Source organism: Lissotriton helveticus, chromosome 10 (genome assembly GCF_964261635.1).
Source record: "Lissotriton helveticus chromosome 10, aLisHel1.1, whole genome shotgun sequence".
Classification (NCBI taxonomy): domain Eukaryota; kingdom Metazoa; phylum Chordata; class Amphibia; order Caudata; family Salamandridae; genus Lissotriton; species Lissotriton helveticus.
Window position 1 is genome coordinate 1,205,441,525 of NC_136071.1, and position 20,918 is coordinate 1,205,462,442.

The 20,918-nt window shown below is 44.1% G+C and overlaps 1 protein-coding gene across 1 annotated transcript in view; it reads right to left on the minus strand.

Moving 5' to 3' along the window:
• Window positions 1-4,985: 4,985 nt before the first annotated feature.
• The window catches only part of CLIC2 (chloride intracellular channel 2), a 186,973-nt gene continuing 171,040 nt past the window's right edge, over window positions 4,986-20,918 (minus strand). Inside the window, exon 6 of the mRNA XM_078664082.1 lies at window positions 4,986-9,303. Within this exon, the coding sequence (XP_078520208.1) occupies window positions 9,142-9,303 (162 nt within the window). The 3' untranslated portion in view covers window positions 4,986-9,141. The remainder of the gene's footprint in view (window positions 9,304-20,918) is intronic.

Consider the following 20,918-nt stretch of genomic DNA (forward strand, 5'->3'; position numbering starts at 1 on the left):
GAGATAACGTGCTATTAGCAACGTTTATCTCAAAAGCGATAAAATTCCTGCCGATAGCGGCAAAATCCGTGAATATCGCTGAGAATACCGCGATATTCACGCATTATCGCTAACAGGGTCTTAGCCATTATATCCAACTCCCTTTGGATATAATAGCTAAGAACTGGTCTGAGCAGGCATTAGTTTTTGGAGATATTTGCGCTTAGCGCGAATATTTCCATCGCTACGCCTGTGTTGGTAATAGGCAATAGCGAGGTTAGCGACTGCTTTCAGTCGCTAACAGGTTGGGAACGCCCACTTTGCATGTCATTAGCGATAAATATCGCTGACATGCAAAGCAAGCCCCAAACTGCTCGCTATCTCCTACAAGCTGTCGCTAACTGCTGTTAGCGACAGCTTGCTAATAGGGCGATAGAATTATTGCCGCTTAGCGGCCAAAAACGGCCGCTAAAGCGGCGATAAACGCATATCGCCACCATTGATAATATCCCCCCTGATCTCGAGTTTTGTCTACCTCTGCCATCCCCGCTACCTCCGCTCTGAGGGCAGTGTCACGCAGAGAGCGCTGCCAGCGGTATTTAAACTTCTCAGCGGTACTGAAATAGGTTTGTGAGTAGTATTTAAGTGGCCATAAAAGGTGACCTAGGAATTTTTAATTGTGAGAAGTAAACTCTGCAGAGCTTCCAGTTCGCAGAGGTGGCGGAGCGTAGCGAGGTGAGGCAGTCAGTCCTGTGTTGCCGCCTGCGCTGAACGCTGCCCACATTGCACGCCCCACTCTTCTTTTTAACTATTAAAAGCCTGGTTTTAACCTAATTTTTTGCCTCGGAAGGGCTACACAATTCTAACTGTATCTCTCCTCCTCTTTGCGCAGCGCCGGGACACTCCCGTCGGGGGTGGCCGCGCGCTCTATAAGATACTTTATTATTACTATTATTATTATTATTATGTTGCCCCTCCGATCTCAGAGGGTGTTTCAATCAATACAAAAACGGAACGAAGAATTAAAATACCGCCGATAGCTTTTACCGCCTAACGTTCATAGATCTCCGACACGCACACACTTGCTGTTACGACCTTGGTAGAAATACCGGGGCAGATTTATGATAACTGGCGCATCCCCAGAGATGCGCCAGTTATTTTGCGCCGCAGCTCCGCCACCCATGGTGCGCCGCATTTACAATGCGGCGCACCATGGGGCAAAAACGGCACAGATGCGTGACGCATCTGTGCCGTAAAGGTGGCGCATTGCTAGAGTTGCGTCGCAAGCGCGACGCAGATCCAACAAGGCTCGGGGGTGCCCCATCTTTACAATGCTGCGTCAAGACCTACGCCTGCTTCAAGCAGGCGCAGGGTTTTGACGCAGCATTGGCCTGAAAGTGACTGAGTGAAATCTTATAGATTTCACTCAGCCACTTTTGCGAGGCGCACCTGCCCCGGAACGCCCACCCTGCGCCGGAACGCCCACAAGCGGCGCAGGGCTTTACAACATGACGCCTCTGCCTAGATGCGTCACGTTGTAAATGGGTCGTAGGGATGCGCCACGTTTACGCCGCAGTTGCGTGACGCAAAAGTGGCGCATTCCCAACATAAATCTGCCCCATTATTTCCAATCGGGGGTCAATTGGACAACAGGATGTATGGCTGTGAAGAAAAATCTGGGTTCAACGATACTATTTTGACATCCTTTCCCCTGAATCTTGTTTTAAACATTCTGCATAAGTTATAATATTTTATTAAGTAAATATCATCAGAAAAGAAGCACTGTTGATAACTGAAACCCGATGATTAGGTGTTTTAAATTCAATTGTGATCCGGGCCGTCTGCCCCCGGAAGCGCATTTGATTTGAAATTTGCCGCTTGATCACCTGAGACAGTGTTCGGGCTGTTGCTAGCGCACTGGTGCAGCCGGGTAGCACCCTGGGAGCTACACAAAACACCTACATAAAGTAAATGAAAAGTATTCTGCACCAGATTTCGCCACCAGTCTTGCAACAGCAGTGACTCTACCTGTCTGTCGGAACTTCATCACGGCAACAAATATAACGTGTCATCAATATACTTCAAATATGTACAAAGTTATACCTCTGGGACTTCGATCCGGACAGCATTTTATTGCATGTTAAACAGCTTTCCCATCACCATTCTTTAGGAACAAGCATTCAAAGAACACCCAAGTGTAATTAACCGCAAGCAAATATATTAAAAGCATTATAACAACAAAAACTATTTGAAATCATAATTTCAAATTGATTTTTAGCAACTGACGAGTGCCCTGAAGCTGAACAGACCCGGAACTTAGGCGGATACATGTTTATATTAAAAAAATAGTTGTGTCGTCCTTTTTGACATACCCCGAAGATTCTTTCAATGCTTTGAACACTGTTAAATCTTAGCTTTGCGCTAGGTTTGCCACTTAGGGTCCCGTGCAATCAGACACATGTATATGCTTGACAGTGGTGGGGGTCCATAGAAACAGACTCCGAGATTGATGTGCAGTGAGTGTGCGAGTTGTGTGTGGGGGTTGTGTGGGTCTTAACACCTTCGCTGCGGCGGCTATTCCGCCGCAGCGCTAAGGGGGGGGGGCGCGTGGCGCACCCATGCTGGTGACGGAACCGCTCCGTCACCAGCCTCGGTTGAGCTGTGCTCATGACAAAGCGGTTCCGTCATGGCCCCGCCTGCTCAATAGAACGCACCGCGCAGGCACGAAATCAGCGCTGTGCAGGCCCGTCGGGCGGGCCATGACAGAACCCCTCCAGCACCACCGCGGCTGATGACGGAGCGGTTCCGTCATCAGCACGGAAGTGGTTAAATAAACTTTCAGCAGTTTTCCTGAGAGGTACAAAGGGGCAGATTTAGCCCCTTTGCGCCACTTTTGCGTCACTTTTAACATGGGAAAAGTGCCGCAAAAGTGGCGCAAAGGGCTTGTAAAAAAAGGAAAAAAGTCATGCTCTATCAAACAATCGTGTATTTTCCTTTAAGCGAAATAATAACATTCCTTTTGAGTTTTACTGTGGCATCTGCAAGGGATTGAATAATCGAAAAACAAACATTGGAGGCGGACAAACTGTGTAGCTGAATCATTACTGAAAGTGGTATTTCGACGTATTAAAATATCACACAGAAAAAAATATGTAAGTTAAGATGTGGTCATCTGTCTGCATGCCTTTTGTTAAAATAAGACAAGTTCGTGTGCCAATGTTTGTGAATAGTTCTGCCGGCACCAACATACACAAAGACAGACACAGGGCGCATGCAGGAGGACACTGTAACGCCACGCGGCAATAAAAAAAACCAAGCATTTGCCGCGCGTCCGGCCGGGAAGTAAATAAAAACAAGCATTGGCCGCTCGGCTGTAAAAGTATAGCCACGCGCCACTAAATACATTTTTTTTTTAAAACGCGAGTGGTGCACAGGCGCGTTACCGCAAGTGCTACCTTGCAGCCACCAGCTTGCTATTACACGCATGCGCATGCGCTCTTGTGCGCGTTCTAGCAAGCTGGTCGCCTGGAAAGTAGCACTTTTAAAAGCCCTACTAAATGTCTCAGCCAGACCAGCGCATGCGCTGGATCAGGCCGAGACCTAAAAACGACCCTGTTTCTAAATAATGTGCATCTATAAATTAGATGCAGTATGACATTTCCCCAGAGTACTAAACCTGTACAGATTTATTAATGAAATATACGCTTAATTCATGCTAAGTGCAAAATCTTTCTATTTAAACAAACACCATCTGAAAACAATATAGGTACTTATCTGTCATAGAGCAGCATTTAAAAGAGGAAGAGTGTTCTGAGATGGGGTCACTTATGGACTGTAGTGTTCTACCTTTAGATTGTTTATTGTTCTTTAAAGGTGCTGCAGAGAGTGGCATTAAAAGATAATAAATTGTCTACCTAGGTGGAATACAGCTCAACGCAATTGCACCTGGCTCGGGGTTCCCTTACCTGGATTTCCATGGTTCAAGGCCACTGGCCCTTATTTTACCGACCGGAAAAAGCAGAAAGGCCTGCAAGAGTGGCCCAGCTGTGGTCCCAACTGACCCCACCCTGCCAGTAGTGTAAAGAAACTTGAGGAGGTCTCCCTGCAAAGTACATGGGAGGGGGCCCCCCCATGCTCTGGACCTGTTCAGGAGCCCTCAGGGGGGAAACAGTATTTATAGCGCTGTTTCCACAACGCAGTGCTATTACAATGCGGTCGTTACAATGACCGCATTGTTAGTACGCAATACCTTTACTTCGCAAATCATTCCAACGATTTGCTGTAGGGGGCGCAAAGGTTTTGGATATAAAATCCAACACCTTCCCTTCTGTTGCGCAAAGTCAGGGGTAGGAATAGTAAATAATACTATTCCTAAGTCCAGCGCGCCCCCTACAGCAAGTCGTTGTAATGACTTGCCATGTAAAGGTATTGTGTACTAACAACGCGGTCGTTGTATTGACCAAGTTGTATTAGCTTGCGTTGTACTCGCATGTGTTGTAATATGCTATATACCTCTCAGGCCAGGGCCCCGCTAACCTTGCACAGTGCCAGAGGGGGCGCTCTGAAGCTTAGGCCCCCTCTGGCACTGCGTACACCATTCTACCCCGCCTACAGACTGTGCGGAACACGGAATGTTCCCAGCCATCTGACACCAGTCTCCCCTGCCCCACCAGGATCTCCTCACCCCGCTTCTGCCCCGCAATGGTCCGGCCCCGCCAATTGCCACTTGCTGAGAGCAGGCTGTACACGGGAGCGGACTTGCCCCAATAATGGGGACTTGCCATGTGGATTTGGACTTAGTAATGTGGGGTCTCTGCATGTTCCCCATATGCATTTCTCATGGCAGGTACACAAACTTGGAATCTTCCCTTACAGATGCAGGGACACCAGCCAGATATGGTCATTCCATCCACTGGGCACCCTGGCACCTAAGCCCATTACACTTGTAATCGGGGGTCCCAAACTGGTCCCCAACATAAAATAAAATAATGTAATTACACAGCATTGGGTAAAGTAATTTATTGGAAGAATAACACCGAAGTAAAAGGAACACATTGCAAGGTGACAACTATACTAAACATACGAAAAACATAACATGCAAAAAGCATAACATTACAGTCAACATAATGTACAGATAACTTTAATCTAACACTATCAAAACTTGTAATTAAAGTGACACAAAATAACATTTATTGGAGAATTCTGTGAAGCTGGCATTACATTCATGGTGCACAAAGCTATAAATTACAGCGGAATGAATGTCACCTCCCCCCCTTGCACAGGGTGGGGGGGGGAGAGATCCACTGCCCCTCACTCTGACTGATCCCCAGGGGGCCTTCTGCACACGCCGCTGCCGCATCCAGGACATCCAACTCCTCCTGGTCCTGTCTCTAGAAAGGTGTCCCTGGTTCCCTTCATGGAAGACCCCCGAGAGAAGGGCTTCTCAGGCCGCCAAGGACCCCCCTTTCAGAGCCAAGATACCAGACAATAGACAGTGGCTGAGCCGCAACCTCAGAGCCCGGCTCCCTCGGTGTGGACCTCCTCCTAGCTGGTGCTAGCCCAACATGGATGAGGCTGCCCCATCTAAGAGCCCTGCTACCTCAAGGGGGATCTTCTCCTCTCAATCGAGTGCTACCTCAATAAGACCTGGGGCTGCCCCATCTAAGAGCCGGTCACCTCAAACTGGACTCGAGGCTGAGGGTGGCCCATCAGTCGGACATCCTCTATTTCAACAGGGTCTGGGAATATCCAACCCCTTTCCTCAAAGCCCAGCCACCTGAATATGCACTGGCGCGGCCTCATATTTCCGATGCCCTGCTACCTCACCGAGGACAGCTGCTGCCCACTGTCCTCAGGGACCTGCTATGTGAATATGGACAGGGTGGCTCTGCCCTCTGCCTGAGAGCCTTATGTGAGAAGTGGACTGCGGCTGGACTGCTCCCGGGCTCACAGCATAGTACCTCACTATGGTTAGAGGGGGTCTCATCTGCCCCAAAGACATTCTACCTCAACGTGGAATGGGAACGCCCATCCTCTGCCTTGAGGGCAGGGGCCTTATTTATGAAGGCCTTGCGCCACTGGTGCGTCACTTTTAACATGGGAAAAAGTGACGCACCGGTGGCGCAAGGCCTTCATAAATAAGGCCCCAGGTACGTCTGTGTGGAATATGGACTGCGCCTGTGCCATCCGTCACATCACCCCTCTATCCGAATGTGGTCTAGAACTGTCCACTCTATGCACTTGGAACACGACAGCCAAGAATTACACAGAGATGGCACACTATAGCTCCCTTTTACCACTGCATTCCTCTGACAGTGCTGTGGAAACAGCATACTATAACTCACCATTCTCATACGATTCCTGTGATAGGGCTCTGGAGCTAGCACAACACGACCTTCCTGTGGAGGCACTTTGGAGCTAGCACGATATAGCTCTCGATTACAATGGTATTCCTGTGGTAAAACCCTGGAGCTAGCGTAATATGCTCTCTATTTTCATACGATTCCTGTGATAGCGCTCTGAAGCTAGCACAATACTGCCCTCTGGTACCGTGCTCTTTCTGTGACAGTGCTCTGGATTTAGCATAAGTTAGCGCTGTCTTGCTGCAGTTTTCCTGTGAGAATGCTCGAGATTAGGTGGACTGCAGCTAAAAATTACCACAGTACTCCCATGGTTTGGGTCTAGCCGAATATAGCTCCCTATTACCGTGGACACAGCACTGGACCTAGTACAATACATCTCTTCCCTGCTATGGTAGTTGAGTGACACTACATTCATTTGGTACACTAGAGGTCAACAGTTACCACATTATTCCTGAGAGAATGCTCTGGAGCTGTCCCTCTATAGGTTCCTATTACCATTCTTTTCCTGTTCCTGTGATGTGGAACTAGCACAGTATAGTCAGGGGCTCTGGAATTATGCGGCAGTGGAGAACCAATTTATGCAACAGGGTAAACGCAGTTATATGGCAAGTAAAGGCAAATTATGAGGCATAATGCGTCACATTTTATCACAGTGTTTTTGTATTATTTGTATTTTTTACACTTGTTAACACTAGCTGGCCATTGGTTGCACCTCATTAGTACCAGTTTAACACTCAAATATAGCCAACAGAAAGGTGACCAGTCAACCTATGCGAATGGCCTTCCACTGCGCGGTAACTTGTGTTACTGCGTTTCTTGTTATTTTTGATCCATTTGAGCTAGAAATAAAATAGATTTTGTTAAAATATGAAGATTATGCAGCAGATGGTGGATTATGTGGTAAATCCATAATTATGCGGGAAATGTCACAGCTGCAAAATTGCATCATTTCACTGGCCTTAAATGTTAGTCCTCTGTTAGTACAGGTTTCCTGTGAGAGTCCTCTAGGTTTGGTAGATTACAATACAGCTCTGCCTCCCTGCGGCGTTATTGTGAGAGCCCAGTAGATCTGGTAGACTGTGGCTAAGTATGACCACAGTATTCAAGAGAATTTGCTCTGAAGCTAACACAACATAGTTCTCTGTTAACAAGGTATTCATGGAGCAAACACAATACAGCCCTGCATTGCACAGGATTCCTGGGACAATTCTCTGGAACTACCACAATATAGCTCTATAATATCACAGTATTGTTGTGATGGTGCTATGGAGCTAGCCCAATTAACCTCTGCATTGCTATAGTATACCTGTGAGAGCGTTCTAGATTTGGTTGACTTTAGCTAAGAACTAACACAGTATTACTCAGTCGGTGCTCTGGAGCAGGGGTTCCCAAACTTTTCAGTAAGTGGGCCACATCATATATTTAACAAATATTCGCATGCCAAATTTGTTTAAATAAATAAATGAATGACTTTTAAATGAATGAATAAGGTTTACTTGGATCTTTTTTGTAACCACCGCAATATGTTTCGGAGCAAACGAGAAAAGTGACAATTTAAAATAAATAATGCTATTATTAAACTGAGAAATGATATAGAATGAGTCAATATATCATTGAAGAATGGATAGGTGTGTAAAGGTATACCCACTTGAGAGATAAATGAATTGTATTGCTTTCTTTTTCTCATTTGTGAAATGTTTATATAACTTTTTTTTATCTGTAACACTGTGCATACTTGCCATGTACTTTTATGATCTTAAATGCAAATATCGAATAAAGTTTTAGAACGAATGAACGAGTCAAAATATCAAACATTAGCAAATGCTTTGACAAAATAATCAATTATTTAACTGTAGAAAAGCTGGCTATTCAGTTTTTAAAATTAATTTTAAATAATAGAGAAGATTCATGAAGCTCTGTTGCCACCTACAGGTTGCCAAACGAATTGGATTTACATGCTAAAGTTGTTGCAGGCTGGATAACATCTTGTAGAGGGCTGGATGTGGCCTGGGTGCTGTAGTTTGGAGACCCCTGATCTAGAGCTAGGATAATATAGCTTAATAAATATAGGATTCCTGTGAGAGTGCTCTAGAGCTAAGAGATTATAGCCCTCTATTACCACTGAGAGTAGTAGCCTGGGATGCCTTTAAAGCAGTGACCGTAGAGGTTTGACCCAGGGTGCCCCGATAGCGGTGGCTTGGCGCGTCCTGAGAGTCGTAGCCTGGGATGCATTTAAAGCAGTGACCTGAGGGCATTGACCCAGGGTGCCCTGATAGCTGTGACGTGGTGTGTCCTTAAAGCAGTGACCTCAGAGCATTGACCTGAGGTGCCCTGATAGCTGTGGCCTGGTGTGTCCTTAAAGCGGTGATCTGGGAGCATTGACCCTGGGGCACCCTGTTAGCTGTGGCTTGGCGTGTCCTGAGAGCTGTAGCCTGGGATGCCTTTAAAGCAGTGACCTGAGAGCATTGACCCAGGGTGCCCTGATAGCTGTGACCTGGTGTGCCTTTAAAGCAGTGACCTGGAAGGATTGACCCAGGATTCCCCGATAGCTGTGGCTTGGCGTGTCCTGAGAGCCGTAGCCTGGGATGCCTTTAAAGCAGTAAGCTGAGGGCATTCACCCAGGGTGTCCTGATAGCTGTAACCTGGTGTGTCCTTGAAGCAATGACCTGGGAGCATTGACCCAGGGTGCCCGATAGCTGTGGCTTGGCGTGTCCTGAGAGCCGTAGCCTGGGAAGCCTTTAAAGCAATAAGCTGGGGTGGCCCATAAGAGTCTTCTCCGTCCATAGATGCTCCCTTGAGTCTAGCTCATCTTCTTGGCCACAGTGACGTAGGTGCGCTCGATCTCCTCATCCGCCGGGCACGTGTGGCTGAACTCATCTCGCGCATAGGCGTTCTTCAGGTAGCGCCAGACCCCGCTCATTTCTGCTGGGATCTCAAAGTTGCGGTATTTCTTTGCGGCGATCTGCGGAAGAGACAGAACAGTTATTTTAGGCACATGCATTGGGTGCAGATGGAAATTGGTCTCAGATAAGGTCAAAACCAAAGGAGATGATGGACGAAGTGTTGAACATTGCAAGCACTCACCCCCAGTCAACTGATCTGGGTTTAATCCATCACCGTTATTTAGCTCACTCCGCCACCCCAGTTCAGACATGGCTATATGCAAATCAGTCTGACCCTGTGCCTCATGGTGGGAACAGTTCAGCCCGAAACTGCCAAGCCAGGACTTCCCTGGACCGGAAACAATCATCCCGGGACCGGTTTTGGGCTAACAGCCCTCATCAGCCAGGCTAGCTTAAATCCAGTGGCAAAGTGACCAAGGGACCCAAGCCTGGGCATACCCTGCCAACTTAGGGCAAACAAAGCAAAACCAAAGGAGACGATGCACGGAGTGTTGAATATTGCAAGCACTCACCCCCAGATCAGTTGACTGGGGTGAGTGCTTGCAATGTTCAACACTCCGTCCATCATCCTCTTTTGTTTTGCTTCAATGAAGGTCAGCCCGCCCCTGAGCACAGTGCTTCACACCTACTGTGACATATTCAAGGGCTATGTCTGAAAGGATGTCTTCCTGTTAAGAGGCTTAGCTACACCTTTCATTCCCAGCTCCTACCATGTTCCCTTTTCTACTTGTTTTATCCTATTTTGTCTTCCTTGGATGCCCTAAATAATGTTCAAACTACATCTTTTCCTCTTTGAGGAGGATGAGTGTAAGGAGAGAGCTCCATGGCTCAGGGGCTGAAGGGCAGATGGGCAGTCACTGAAGTGCCACTGTCCCTGAAACTACAAGAACCAGGTGCCAGTGTGAGCTCCCTGAAGGTTGAAGCCTAAAAAGAGACAAAGAGGTCAATGGAACTGAGTGAGCAGTCAGAGAGCTGGCCTGACGAGGCAGTGAGTGATGGGTCAAGAGCCTGGATAAGGGGCAGCGGGTATGAAGGAATAAGCCCAGCAGGAATAACCGACTCAGAACCAGCCAGGCTTGAGGAGTGCAGAGAAGAAGAGGGTGAGAGGTGGGAACAGGAGACCTTTACGCATGGCGCCCTTAGGAGTTTGTGTGTGTGCGTGAGGAGGATCCACGCGGCAGCCTTTGAGGGGTTCTTCAATATACTGCTGACTGAGCAATATGTGGGTATTTACTCAGTAGAACTGCACAGATATTTGGCGGATCCTCGATACAAAGTAATTGGCAGAGCATGCGTACAAGTGGGGGGAATCCGTTAGAACAGGTCAGGCAGGGTAATTGAAAGGGCAAAGGTCATCAATGTCCACAGTACCTCCTAGGCATCTCCTTGAGGGGACAAGCACTGGATGCAGGGCCCTTCACAAGGGCCACAGGGATCTGTGACCTCAGCTATTCCATAGACCAAAGTTGTGGCCGTCACGCCTCGCGGGCTTAACGCATTGGCTGGCTTACGCCACGCGACTGTCCAATGGACATGGGAGTGACCTCAGTACCAGGGGAGAAGTATAAAGTGGAGAGTGGATCCACAGCAGCTTGTTACAAAGAGATCTGAAGGATGCCTCAGTAGAGGAGGCCACAACCTTTGAAGATCTGACACCCCTCAGCGAGTGGAGAGTAGGGCGTGGCTGAACCTATGCTCTGGCCGGTCTACTCACCCCGGCGTGCAGACGCAGCCTCAATGGTGGGGCAGGCTTCCTTCTGCTCTGGAGGCTTTGCTTGGACTGCTGAGGTCTGAATGGACTCACACAGGCCAGGGCCCGTTTAGTACTTCACGTAGATGAATATGAGCTCTGCTGTGTGACCAATGGCTCCTGGCAGAGCATGGGGACTCTTGGTTGAAAGGAAAAGTAGCTTTTATCATCCGGCTGCAGCTTTATCTATTCAAGGGCATGACCTCTGGACTGAAGGAAAGCCCTTGACCTTTCAAAGCTCCTTGATCACTTGGAAATGTTCTTTGTCCTCTACTTAAGATGATATAGTGTCTTCTCATGTTAATTGAGCCACCTGAAAACTGTTCTGCAGGCCCAGCAGAGGGTGAAGCTGACAATTAATGCAGAAGTGCACAGTCTACCTTGACCACTAGGTACCCAGAGGTATGATTCAGCCTCCAGAGGGTACAATGTGTTGCACTGGGAAATTCACAATTTCCAGACCCATGTGGGGGCTAAGACTTCTTCCACTCCCAAATGATGTTATAACCCTTCTTTCTCACAAGCCACCTGGTTCTGGTCTTTGAGTTTAAGAGAACATCTGACAAAGGCCCCAAGATTCTCGGCCCACGTCGTCTTGCTGTGCGGAACTGGCCCAACACTCTCGTGAGAGCCACCCGTCTGCACACCTGAAGACAAGTTGTCAAGCACCTAAAGTCAAGGACCTCACTCAGAGCTTTTGTGCTCCTGTCAACAGACTCTTCACATTCCATGGCCCAATGTAAGACTTTGGGCAACTTCTTGGAGGGTCAGGAGGGCACAGAGGCACCTGTGGTGCTGCACAGAACTGTGATATTAATAGTTGAACCGAAGGAAGGCTCTGGAATGGAAGGCTGCTCTCCTGAAGGAAGCTGTCTCTGCAATCCTGGATCTGTCTGCTGTTCTACTGTGACAAATAACGACCAGTCTCAGTCAGACATATTGCAGAAACCCTTAGAGACCTCAAGAGCTGGTTAACATTCCAGGCAACAAGCATCTAACTTTCCAAACACCTAAACTATTTAGTTTTAACTTCCTATGGAATGGATGAAATAAAGGGGTACAATGAAGGAGTGCAATGAAGGGGTACAACACAATTTTAATATCTTTATGAATTTCAAATTGTATCTTCTAGGCACGATGGATTGTTTTGTGATCAAAGCCCATTAGCTTTCTGGTCGTTTCTTGATTTATTCAGTGCTCTGTAAAAGGTTGTGTTGGTTGGAAGGGGGATACCGCCAAGAAGTGGAGCCAAGATGTGAACCAGCCATTGACCGGCTCCACCATCACCCAATGAATTAACTTCAGATGATGAATTCTAAATGGAAACTGCAGAGCAAATGTTTCCAGGGCCTGTCATACTCCTGTTAAGTTACTTACATTTATTCTGCATGAAAGAGGGAGGTTTCAGAGGACAAACTATTACTGGAAAAAACACTGTTTTCCAGCTCTTGTAAACATTTTGGATCATATCACTGATGAACAGAACAAAACATTACTATTATAGAGATCTTTTTTTATTGTTACAGATTTCTCTTGTTATTGTTATAGATCTCTTTTGTTATTGTTACAGATCTCTCTTGTTATTGCTAAAGATTTCTGTTGTTATTGTTATATATTCAAATCTCTCTTGTTATTGCTAAAGATTTCTGTTGTTATTGTTATATATTCAAATCTCTCTTTTTATTGCTACAGATCTGTTTTCATTGTTACAGACCCAGATTTCTGTCTTGTTATTGCTACAGATTCAGGTTGTTATTGTTACAGATCCACGTCTCTCGTTATTATTATAGATCTCTTTCGTTATTTTTACAGATAAAGATCTCCCTTATTTCTACTGATCTCTCTTGGTTTTGCTACAGATTTCTGCTGTTATTGTTATATATTCAAATCTCTCTTTTTATTGCAACAGATTTCTGCTGTTATTGTTATATATTCAAATCTCTCTTTTTATTGCAACAGATTTCTGCTGTTATTGCTACATATTCAAATCTCTCTTGTTTTTGCTACAGATTACTGCTGTTATTGTTATTTATTCAAAGCTCTCTTTTTATTGCTACAGATTTCTGCTGTTATTGTTATATTTTCAAATCTCTCTTTTTATTGCAACAGATTTCTGCTGTTATTGTTACATATTCAAATCCCTCTTGTTTTTGCTACAGATTTCTGCTGTTATTGGTATATATTCAAATTTCTCTTGTTTTTGCTACAGATTGCTGCTGGTATTGTTATATATTTAAATCTCTCTTTATATTGCTGCAGATTTCGTCTGTTATTGTTATAAATTCAAATCTCTCTTTTTATTGCTACAGATTTCTGCTGTTATTGTTATATATTCAAATCTCTCTTTTTATTGCAACAGATTTCTGCTGTTATTGTTATATATTCAAATCTCTCTTTTTATTGCAACAGATTTCTGCTGTTATTGCTACATATTCAAATCTCTCTTGTTTTTGCTACAGATTACTGCTGTTATTGTTATTTATTCAAAGCTCTCTTTTTATTGCTACAGATTTCTGCTGTTATTGTTATATATTCAAATCTCTCTTTTTATTGCAACAGATTTCTGCTGTTATTGTTACATATTCAAATCCCTCTTGTTTTTGCTACAGATTTCTGCTGTTATTGGTATATATTCAAATTTCTCTTGTTTTTGCTACAGATTGCTGCTGGTATTGTTATATATTTAAATCTCTCTTTATATTGCTGCAGATTTCGTCTGTTATTGTTATAAATTCAAATCTCTCTTTTTAATGCTACAGATTTCTGCTGTTATTGTTTTATAGTCAAATCTCTCTTGTTTTTGCTACAGATTTCTGCTGTTATTGTTATATATTCAAATCTCTCTTTTTATTGCTACAGATTTCTGCTGTTATTGTTATATATTCAAATCTCTCTTTTTATTGCTACAGATTTCTGCTGTTATTGTTATATATTAATGTTCGACTTGGCCCTTCTGTCAGGTTCACCCCTGAACTTTTTGCTTTTTATATGTGACGAGGGGATGGTGATTTTTGGTTTCTGCGCACTTTCACTGTGTCCCAGTGGAAAGTGCGTGCGCACTCTGAGTGCGTGTGGTGAGATAGGCCTGAGCTCCCATAGGAATGCATGGGGAATGTATGTGTCCCTGGTAGTTCCTGATGCGTGGGGTGTGCAGGCTCGAGTCTGGTATGTGCGGACTCGTGTGATTAAATGCTGTGCAATGATGCGTGCAGCGTGTTTGTGTCTAATATGGAAGTGCCACTTCTAGAAGTGTGCCTGTCTGTGCAGTGAATGTGCTGGCTTGTGATTGGCTGGAGCTGGCTGGTGTGCCAGGCTCTGTGGGTCTGCCCCGGTGGTGAGTGTTGAGATTAGTATGTGTGATGTGAGGGAGTAGTGCACCTGAGACCTGAATAGGGCTGGGCTTTCCCCACACAATGCTGGCTCCGCCCCCTGTGGTGCGTCTAATGTCCCTAGCCTGGCCAGTGAAAGGAAAGGGTGGTTGAGCACATCACAGTCCTCCAAAACCAGCTGCGACTGGTTTTTCCCCACCCTGAGACAAAGGAATTCACCGTATAAAAAGGGGCTGTGTCCCCTTACAAAATTTTCTTGTGCTGCTACTTGAATCCTGCCAGGGGCGTGCTGCTGCTTGTCCCCAGGGGAAGGCTTGCCTCCCTGGGCCCTGCCCAGCCCCTGGATACCTGCTGGACTGTGTTGCTGGTACCCCTTTGCTCTGGGAGTCCTCCCTTGGGGGCTTGATGGTCTCTGCCCCCCCTAGTGCCTGGGAAACACTTTATTTTAAATTGCCCTGTTGCTGAGGGAGCCTACCCCTTCTCGTTGCAGGTTATTATTGACAGCCGATGCTGCCCGCTTTCCTGAGGAGATTCCCCTGGGGTGGGGGTCCCCCTTCTGGTTGCCCGCTTATTTAATTATTATAATTTACGGGTGCCACCCCGTTTATCTGCCCCCTTAGCGAGTGCCCACCTCGCTTCTACGTTTATTTTCTCTACCGAGGCAGCCAACCCCTCATTTTAGCCCCCAACACGAGAAGCTACCGCCGCGGCAAAACCGGAAGTCCGGCCCGCGCCCACCTGACTGTGGGCAGGGCCGGGATGGACTCACTTCCGCTTCCCCCTGCCTGGGGGAAGCGATGTCCGCTTTCGCCGGTCTCCCTTAGGGAGAGGGAGACCGGAGATGCTGCCCGCCCGCGCTGCCAAAGATGGACTCTGGCGTGGCATGGGGAGGCCGGGAGCCTACCCCGCCTCCCCGAGTGGCCGCAGTAAAACCCGGAGCCTTGCGGGCTCCATTTGAAGAAGTCCCGGCCCGAGATGGGGACCGGGTAAAGACCAGGGTAGCGGGCCGGGTCCTCTGGGAAGGTGGGTCTCTCATGTGGTGAGAGAGCCCCGCAAATCGCTACCGCCGCACCAGGCAAAGGAGGAGACGCTGCAGGAGAGGAGACGCCGCCTCCCACCCAGCAGGTGAGTGCAGGCATCCCCGCGGGTCGTTCCTCTGTGCTCCCTCTGAGTCCCCGAGGTGCTCCAGGGGGCATGATTTGGTATTTTCGAGTCCCTCGAGTGGGACTCCAACAATGGGCCATCTTCTCTTCGAGAACCCACGAGGCTCCCTGGGGGCATGGTGGTTTTAGAGCCTGCGAGCTCTAATGTTTGGCACAAGTGGTTGCTCGGGCCCAGAGGGGCCCACACTTTGTTGTTTAGGGGTGGTGGTGTCGGGGCACGTTGTCGGTGCCCGCCCCCCCATGCCCATACCAGCAGTACCCGTTTCCAGAGCGGCCCCGATGGCAGCGGGCCGCTCCAACCTATGGGTGCATGGAATGATTTTTAAGAAAAATTTATGGAATGACTTTTAAGAAAAATGTCGTTTTATTTTTAGAAATTTGTAATTAACTGTGTATTTATTGTAATTGGCTGTGTCTTTTTTTATGACTGTTTTCTTGTCTTTATATGATATTAATTTATCGAAATAAAGGAATTGACTGACTGGGTGCATATTTAAGGAGCTGAGGCGCCAGAGTGCTCCCATGTGCACCATGTGTATTCCTAGAGCCTAGAGGGCTCCCAGTTTGCGCAGTTTTGGTTCCTGAGGGGCTAGTGAGAGCTAGTGAGAGCCCCTGGTGCAGTTTGCTTCCCAGCGGCCCAGCAAGTAGTGGGCAGCTGCACCGTTTAGGTTTTTCCTTCCTAGGGACATGAGTTCTTTGGACTTAGGAGTGAGACGCACTCCTTCATCCCCTTCTTGGCCTTCCCCAGCTGCGCAGCACTTAGTGCCAGCTGCAGCGTTTAGGCCCTGTTCTGTCCCTGTCCTCAGCTGCCCAGCAAGTAGTGGGCAGCTGCTACGTTTAGGATTTGGCGCAGTGGCGCAACCTGGACTTTGATGTAAGTTCTGTGCTAATGCGATTTCTGCGAATTGTTCTTTGCTGCACCTCTGAAAGTGTTTTTGATGCGTCATGTGCCTTGTTCTTACACCACTGAATGTATGTTTATGCATCATGTGTTTTCCTTCCCTGCACCTCTGAATGTGTTTTGATGCATCATGTGCCTTTTTCTCACACAGCTGAATGTATGTTTATGCATCATGTGTTTTCCTGTGCTACACCTCTGAATGTGTTTTGATGCATCATGTGCCTTGTTCTTACACCGCTGAATGTATGTTTATGCATCATGTGTTTTCCTTCCCTACACCTCTGATGTTGTGAAGCATCAAGTGTAATATGTTCATGCTTATACCCCTAGATGTATGCTGATACTTAGGTGGTTGTTCTTTCTAGAGCAGGTGTGCTAGTGAAGCTCAGGTTCCCTGCGTAATATTCTCCTAAGGTGGTTAGGGTTGCGTAGGTGGTACTTACCTGGTACCAGTGATTACTGGTTGTGTGCTACAGTTGCTATTTTGTGCTACAGTGATTATTATTCTAAAATCTACAAGTGCATATTCCTGACAGTGGTCCCCGTGGCCCTGTCCTGTACATAATCCCCTGTAAATTCTGCCCGTGCCTGTTGGCACATTGTAAAGTGTGTGTTTCTATCTAATGTGTTTTGCAATACAAAGGCTATTTTTACATATAACTTGTGTGGAGTTCCTTTTGTGGGGGGCCTTGGATGTTGTTGCTGGTGGGTGCGTGCGCAAATGCTTTACACATCGCCTCTGAGATAAGCCTGACTGCTCGTGCCAAGCTACCAAGAGGGTGAGCAGGTGTTGTCTTGGCGGGTGACTTCCTTGCCCTGACTTAGGAATGGTGGTTTCTGCCTGGCTTTGGCGCAAGCCTTGGCCAACCAGAAATCCCATTTCTAACAATTAAAATCTCTCTTTTATTGCTACAGATTTCTGCTGGTAATGTTATATATTCAAATCTCTCTTTTTATTGCTACATATTTCTGCTGTTATTGGTATATATTCAAATCTCTCTTGTTTTTGCTACAGACTTCTGCTGGTATTGTTATATATTAAAATCTCTCTTTTTATTGCTACGGATTCTGCTGTTATTGTTATATATTTAAATCTCTCTTTTTATTGCTACAGATTTCTGTTGTTATGGGTATATAATCAAATCTCTTGTTTTTGCTACAGATTTCTGCTGTTATTGTTATATATTCAAATCTCTTTTATTGCTACAGATTTCTGCTGTTAATGTTATATATTCAAATCTCTCATTTTATTGCTACAGATTTCTGCAGTTATTGGTATATATTCAGATCTCTTGTTTTTGCTACAGACTTCTGCTGGTATTGTTATATATTTAAAACTCTATTTTTATTGCTACAGATTTCTGCTGTTATTGTTATATATTCAAAATTCTCTTGTTTTTGCTACAGATTTCTGCTGGTATTGTTATATATTTAAAACTCTATTTTTATTGCTACAGATTTCTGCTGTTATTGTTATATATTCAAATTTCTCTTGTTTTTGCTACAGATTTCTGCTGGTATTGTTATATATTTAAATCTCTCTTTATAATGCTACAGATTTCTGCTGTTAATGTTATATATTCAAATCTTTCTTTTTATTGCTACAGATTTCTGCTGTTATTGTTATACATTCAAATTTCTCTTGTTTTTGCCACAGATTTCTGCTGGTATTGTTATATATTCAAATCTCTCTTTATATTGCTGCAGATTTTGGCTGTTATTGTTATAAATTCAAATCTCTCTTTTTAATTCTACAGATTTCTGCTGCTATTGTTTTATATTCAAATCTCTCTTGTTTTTGCTACAGATTTCTACTGTTATTGTTATATATTCAAATCTCTCTTTTTATTGCTACAGATTTCTGCTGTTAATGTTATATATTTAAATCTCTCTTTTTATTGCTACAGATTTCTGTTGTTATTGGTATATAATCAAATCTCTTGTTTTTGCTATAGATTTCCGCTGTTATTGTTATATATTCAAATATCTCTTTTATTGCTACAGATTTCTGTTGTTAATGTTATATATTCAAATCTTTCTTTTTATTGCTACATATTTCTGCTGTTATCGGTATATATTCAGATCTCTCTTGTTTTTGCTACAGACTTCTGCTGTTAATGCTATATATTTAAAACTCTCTTTTTTTTGCTACAGATTTCTGCTGTTATGGTTATATATTCAAATCTCCCTTTTTATTGCTACAGATTTCTGCTGTTAATGTTATATATTCAAATCTTTCTTTTTATTGCTACGGGTTTTGCTGTTATAGTTATACATTCATATCTCTCTTTTATTGCTACAGATTTCTGCTGGTATTGTTATATATTAAAATCTCTCTTTTTATACAGATTCCTGCTGTTATTGTTTATATTCAAATCTCTCTTTTTATTGCTACAGATTTCTGCTGTTATTGTTATATAGTCAAACCTCTTTTTATTGATACACATTACTGCTGTTATTGTTATATATTCAAATCTATATTTGTATTGCTACAGATTTCTGCTGTTAATGTTATATATTCAAATATCTCTTTTTATTGCTACAGATTTCTGCTGTTAATGTTATATTCATTATCTCTTGTTTTTGCTACTAATTTCTTCTGGTATTGTTATGTATTCAAATCTCCCCTTTTATTGCTACAGATTTCTGCTGTTATTGTTATATATTCAAATCTCTCTTTTTGTTGCTACAGATTTCTGCAGTTATTGTTATATATTCAAATCTCTCTATTTAATGCTACCCATTTCTGCTGTTATTGTTTTATATTCAAATCTCTCTTGTTTTTGCTACAGATTTCTGCTGTTATTGTTATAGATTCAAATCTCTCTTTTTATTGCTACAGATTTCTGATGTTATTGTTAAAGATTCAAATCTCTCTTTTATTGCTACAGATTTCTGCTGTTAATGTTATATATTCAAATCCCTCTTTTTATTGCTACATATTTCTGCTGTTATTGGTATATATTCAAATCTCTCTTGTTTTTGCTACAGACTTCTGCTGGTATTGCTATATATTCAAATCACTGTTTTTTATTTCTACAGATTCTGCTGTTATTGTTATATATTAAAATCTCTCTTTTATTGCTACAGATTTCTGCTGTTAATGTTATATATTCAAATCTCTCTTTTTATGGCTACAGATTTCTGCTGTTATTGGTATATGTTCAAATCTCTCTTGTTTTTGCTACAGATTTCTGCTGGTATTGGTATATATTCAAATCTCTCGTTTATTGCTACAATTCAATTTTATTTTATTATGTTTTTGGCTCTCCGAGGAGGGCCACATAAAGTGTACAGAATAAAACACACAGCAATTACATTACACAAAAGAGCAAAGAAAATTAAATCCTTTAGACATCCTCAGGTAGATACGAAGCTGACATAAAAACAAAATTACAAAAGTCGGATAGTCAAGACACATCTCCAGAGACATATTAATAAATAGCTAAGAACCCTTTGAAAAAATTAAAAATGTGAAAGCAGAACATTTCATTAGGAGGGCAATAAAGTGCAGACAGAAAATCATTCAAAGTAACAATGCCAAGATACAGGCAGATAACTTTTAACCATCTGCAGCGTAATTTACGAAGCGCAGGGCAAATCAGCAACACATGCATATAGTCCTGGATGTTTACTTTACAAAAATTACATAAGGGAGAGGAGCCATACCATTTAGATAACAGTCGGTTCAGGGGTAATAAATCATAGCGTAAAAGAAACCAAAATCTACGGATACCATGCGGTAGGTTCCATATTACATAGGGCTGTGGGAGTTTCCACAGGTAGGAATCAAGGAGAGGATCAGGAAAAGGATCAACCTTCCTTTTTTCACAAATAACTTTTTTATCCATCTGGAAACATAAGTCCCATGAAACTGCTTTTAAGACAGATTTTAACTGTAAAGGAGAATACAAAAACAAAGCAGTTTCATCTAGTTTTAGAAGGGTTACAGCTTTTCTAAAATTACGGACAAGTTGAGAAAACTCATTAAAATTACCCAATAATTCACTTTTGAGGAGTGCTCTCATTGTCCCTACCTCTGCTCTTGCAAGACAGGCCACCCATCTAACAAGGGCCGATAGTCCCTGTACCCAGCTACTCCTGAGACCAAATTCAAGCCTACAGGCGGCCAAAGAGCACGCAGTGTTTAGGGAGGAGAGAGATCTTAAAAGTTTCCCCTCAATCTTATGGCAAAAGTCCCACTTTTTCACATCTATAAGTTCAATACCATACAGAATTGTGGCGGGGATTTTAGATCTATACACTTCCAGTAAAATCGGAAAGTGCCGTTTCCCCGTTGCATGGTATAAGGATTTTAAACCTTTGCCGTGGGCAATAGCTTTGCGGGTACAATCCTCTATATGGAGTTTCTCACTCAAGTTAGCCGTAATGATTTTCCCCAAAAAAATATAGGACTTTACAACCTCAAGTTTCTGGCCCCCGATAAACCAACCAAAATCAACAGATCGGCACCTCTTCATGCCAGCTATACACATAACTTTACTTTTGGTAATATTAATTTTCATATGAT